The sequence below is a fragment of the Branchiostoma belcheri genome, unplaced genomic scaffold (genome assembly GCF_001625305.1).
Source record: "Branchiostoma belcheri isolate BF01 breed outbred unplaced genomic scaffold, Haploidv18h27 scaffold597, whole genome shotgun sequence".
NCBI lineage: Eukaryota > Metazoa > Chordata > Leptocardii > Amphioxiformes > Branchiostomatidae > Branchiostoma > Branchiostoma belcheri.
This window is the reverse complement of record NW_017804239.1, coordinates 20,516-24,812: the sequence shown is the minus strand read 5'-3', so window position 1 is coordinate 24,812 and position 4,297 is coordinate 20,516. Positions and strand designations below refer to the sequence as shown.

The window sequence follows — 4,297 nt, the reverse complement described above, 5'->3', positions numbered from 1 at the left end:
ATCGTATGACGGAGTCAAAGCAGTGATGTTCATGCGCACTGACAATATCACCAGTAACGTTGGAGCTCCTAAAACCGTACGGACCGAATAAAAATCTGTTTATGATTTTTTGTGTGATTTGTTACAGGCTGCTATGGTTTTATTGTACCCGTTTGTACATAAATATGAATGGAGACTAATTATATCCCATGGGGTCAGTAGACAATCATCACAATAATTTGTCACGCCGATTAAATGCTGATTAGTCTAGTCTATAGCTGAAACTTATGAATACGCAACAGAAGATTCTGTAATTAATTGCTATGTGCGGGGCAATCGATTGGAACTTTAATGTTTAAATTAATGGATATATTGTGTACACGTCTGTAAATATTTTAGCTGGCGAATAGCACGATTGCTACTATCTGTATGCCATCTGTAGATTTTTAAAAAAAAACTATGCCCAATGCCCGTTTAATTTTAATTACGTATTTTTTTACTCTACCGCTTTTTATCTGTATTTCTATATAGGGGCCTCAAATCGGCCTACAACACTCTTTATTGAGGTCATGAAGGAAGATAACGTTCTCTTCTTCGCAAGCTCCGAAAACTATGTTTCCCGTCTATTTCACAGACAGACAAATACACACAATTAGGGTAGTGAGCTCACCGTCACAAAAAAAACCTGGAGACCGCAGTTTTATCAAGAGATGGTAGGTGTCTCTCTTAGCAGTTGGTCATGTGATGTATGGGAACCAATAGAAGGGCTTTTTCTGCAGTCTTTCAAGACATGCAAGATGGCCGCTGTTAGTGAAAGGAAGTTCCCTAGAATTTCTTCGAAGTAAATTTAGGAATGTAGGCTTCAAGAAGCGAGAAACTGATCATGGAGAAAGCCACTGTTTGTGATGTTGTCTGAATGTGGGTTACACATGCGTTGAAATTCTTGGAATCTCCACAGAATGTCTGCATTAGGGGGTTTGCCTTGATGAACTATATTAATGGCGAACCCGAAATTAGTCTGAAGTATTTTAGTAATCAGAAAAAAATAATCCTGGTCAATATATCCTTCTGTACACTTTTTTAAATTTATTTTGCGTATGATTTCTTATCAGAAGTTGCAACAGTCTACATAAACATGTTCTGAAAGTGCACTTCATCACTACTGTTTTTTTTTTTTTTTTAGTTCAATGAATAGAAGATGAAAATGAAGACTGTCGTCTGATTCTCCGTTTTGTTATTTTTTAGTAAATATAACAGTTACAATCCGGGATTGTTGATGACCAACACCATGATTAATGATGATATTCTACATGAAAGTACTATAATAATTGCCATTATACGTTGATAAAATGAATTATGAAAAGTACATTTATTGATACCACTTGATAACAAAATCCACATAAGCTTTTAAAAGAGCTATATACATAGCAGTATACTAATATGTATAATGTGTATCGTCTTTTATTGCTTTCTGTAACTTGTCATGTTCACAAGAGCCCCGGGCCCATCCTTCCAGCCCTGGCTTCACCATCAGACTTAAGAGCTTTTTTTCCGCCCTGTCGCTTCATATTTTTCAAGAAAAAATCCGAAAACCAACAAATTAAATTGGTGTGGCCTAATGTAGATAATGATACAGGTCTACATGGTGCCGAGACCAGCACGAATGAAAACGTGCCAATAAACTACTCAAGGTAGACTAGGTGTCACAACAGGACTATGTATAAATTAATTAATATATCCAAATGGATCAGCACTCAGTACTGATAGAATATTGTGATATTACTGGTGTCAAAATCAGTCACTACCAGTTGTCCACCGGGGGCTACTGCCACACCGCCAGCTCTACTGGTAACAACGCGGCGCACGTACCGCCCGTCTTCTGTAAACATGTCTACCGCCCCGCCTATCCGGAGTAGCAGAACGTTTCCTGAACCGTCTGTACAGATTCCCATGACTTCGTCTGCCTCATTGTCGTCGGTTTCTGTTATACCATCTCCGATTTCCGTCTGATCCTCGCCCATTTCTGCCTGACCCTCGCCCATTTCTGCCTGACCCTCGCCCATTTCTGCATAACCGTCGCCCATTCCTGCCAGACCCAGGTCTAGTTCCGTCTGACCCTCGCCCATTTTTGCCTGGCCCAGGCCGATTTCTGCCTGACCCTCATCGATGTCGTCACACCCAAAGCTGTAAAGGTACTGACTCCTGTTGTTATAGACATGGACACGTGCATCTCCCATACTGTCTGACACAAACAGGTTTCCCTCCCGTCCCACAGCGACCAACCCGGGGTACCCCGAACCTTGCTGCACCCGAAACTTGTGCTCAACAGTACCATTGAAATGCAGAAGCTTGACTTCCCCATAACCCCACCAGTACTCTGTCGCTACGACAAGATTACGAAGTGTGTCCACAGTCATGCCGGAGAAAGAATTATTGCTGAACGTTGCGCGGAGTGTTGTAAGGTGACTTCCAAGTTTAGTGTATCGAACAATAAACCCTGACATTCTGTCCGCATTCCCAACTACCCACACATGGCCCTCCCCGTCGATGGAGATGTCATGGGGTTTCAACGTCTCGGAGTTTTCCCCTGACGTGACGGTGGGGAAACGGCGGAGGTAGACGCCCTTCATGCTGAAGACTTGAACCTGCCTGTTGTAGGTGTCAGCTAGGAATATTTCGTTGCAGGGCGACACGGCGACAGAGCTTACCTCGGAACAATCGGAAGATTCTTCACATTTCAGTCGAAAGACGATCGTCTTTTGTTGAAAGGTCTTTGTTTCGTTCTCTGAATTGAAAAGAACGTATTTATTTACAATTGTAACTAGAAAATACAAAGTGTTGCACTAGGCAGCAAGTATGCTGATAACGTGCACACGGTAACACACACCTGGACATATGACAATAAATAGTTAGAACAAGATATATACACAGATAACATTATCTAATAAATCACACCTGCAATTTTGATAATCAATTTTATAACTGTACAGCAGTCAAATGTTTGTTGTGGCTCCACTGGAAGAAGTCTTTTGATTGGGCAATGAACATCTGTGAGTTTTGTATTTATGTCGAAGTTATGAGCTGGAGACCCCTGGAGCAGGAGAGATGTATTGAAAGAACATTTATACTACACGATACAAATTCAAAACATTTAAATTTGAAAAATGTATTTCTTGCCATATTACATCTCGTCTTAGCAGTAAAATGTGTAATAAAATATGTAACATAATGATTGTTGTGATTTGTAATAATCTCCAAGCAGATCTTTCAGTGGCAAGACAGTATCCATTGGCCAGAGGAGTGTCCATTAGCCACCGAAGATCTGCCAGTACTCGAACAGGCAGGAGCACTTCTTTTCAAAAATGGTGTTGCTGCCCCTCCATGTGCCCCTATTAACAGCTATCAAAAATTTGTCGTGCTGAGATTTTTACAAGTGGTTTATAGCTTGAATCTGGGACAAATGCAGTCACCCGCGCACATCTCAGTGGGAGTTCTCGCCTAACCCTGCCCAGATAATACTGTATGCTGGTACTAAAATATGCTGGCTGAAACATAGAATTGTCAATAACTGGGGTTCTTGTGGTTCAAAACCGCTTATATCACAAAACATATGTTGAACCTTCTTTTCCTTAAAGTCACTCTATGTAGTTTTTTGACAATACAAAAAGTATATTTTTTATTCTTTTCTTTACATAGTACATTGGCTTAACCCATTAGTATTCCAAAATTATACTCCACAGCAAAAAATACAACATCCTTGCTCCTTAGAAGCTTAGAAAACTGTGAATGATCTTCTATTCAACCTCTGGCCACACCAGGCCACACCGTACATATGGTATTGCCCACTGCCAGTGGTTTGACCTACATCCCAGTGGGGTGTCAGTTGATAGCTTACCAGTTTCTGAAATACCTAATCGTTTACCAGATTTTTTATCTCTTTTGATGGGATAATGACCACAGTTTATTCATGCCCAACAAAATACTTTAAGTTGATAATTATATTCCACCTCATGTGAAAGATATGAGTTTTTTCTAAGGAGGGTAACTGTTATATCTTGTGACATCTGCCCCTGTCTATCAAGCCTGGCATGCCCGGGCCAATTAGCCACCCCAGGGGGCAACCCCTGTATGTTGTTTTTGTTGTCCTGCCTGAGCAAACCGGTGGCACCGGGAACTGAAGAAGGACTGTTTGAACGGACAAAATATACGAAAAAAATGTGAAATAATGACACAAATGTGTTGAAAAGTGATAGTAACTGCTAATAACACCGAAATTTAGTATAATTAGAATATTTCAATTTTTGCGCAAAAACTACAT

The 4,297-nt window shown here is 40.5% G+C and overlaps 1 protein-coding gene across 1 annotated transcript in view; it reads right to left on the bottom strand.

Annotated features, from left to right (window-relative positions):
* Window positions 1-1,762: 1,762 nt before the first annotated feature.
* Window positions 1,763-4,297, bottom strand: part of LOC109482177 (brain tumor protein-like) — a gene marked incomplete at its 3' end in the record, with an annotated part of 8,232 nt that continues 5,697 nt past the window's right edge. The window contains exons 4-5 of the mRNA XM_019784874.1: window positions 2,123-2,764; window positions 1,763-1,939 (exon numbers count right to left, since the gene is read on the bottom strand). Of these exons, the coding sequence (XP_019640433.1) occupies window positions 1,763-1,939; window positions 2,123-2,764 (819 nt within the window). The remainder of the gene's footprint in view (window positions 1,940-2,122; window positions 2,765-4,297) is intronic.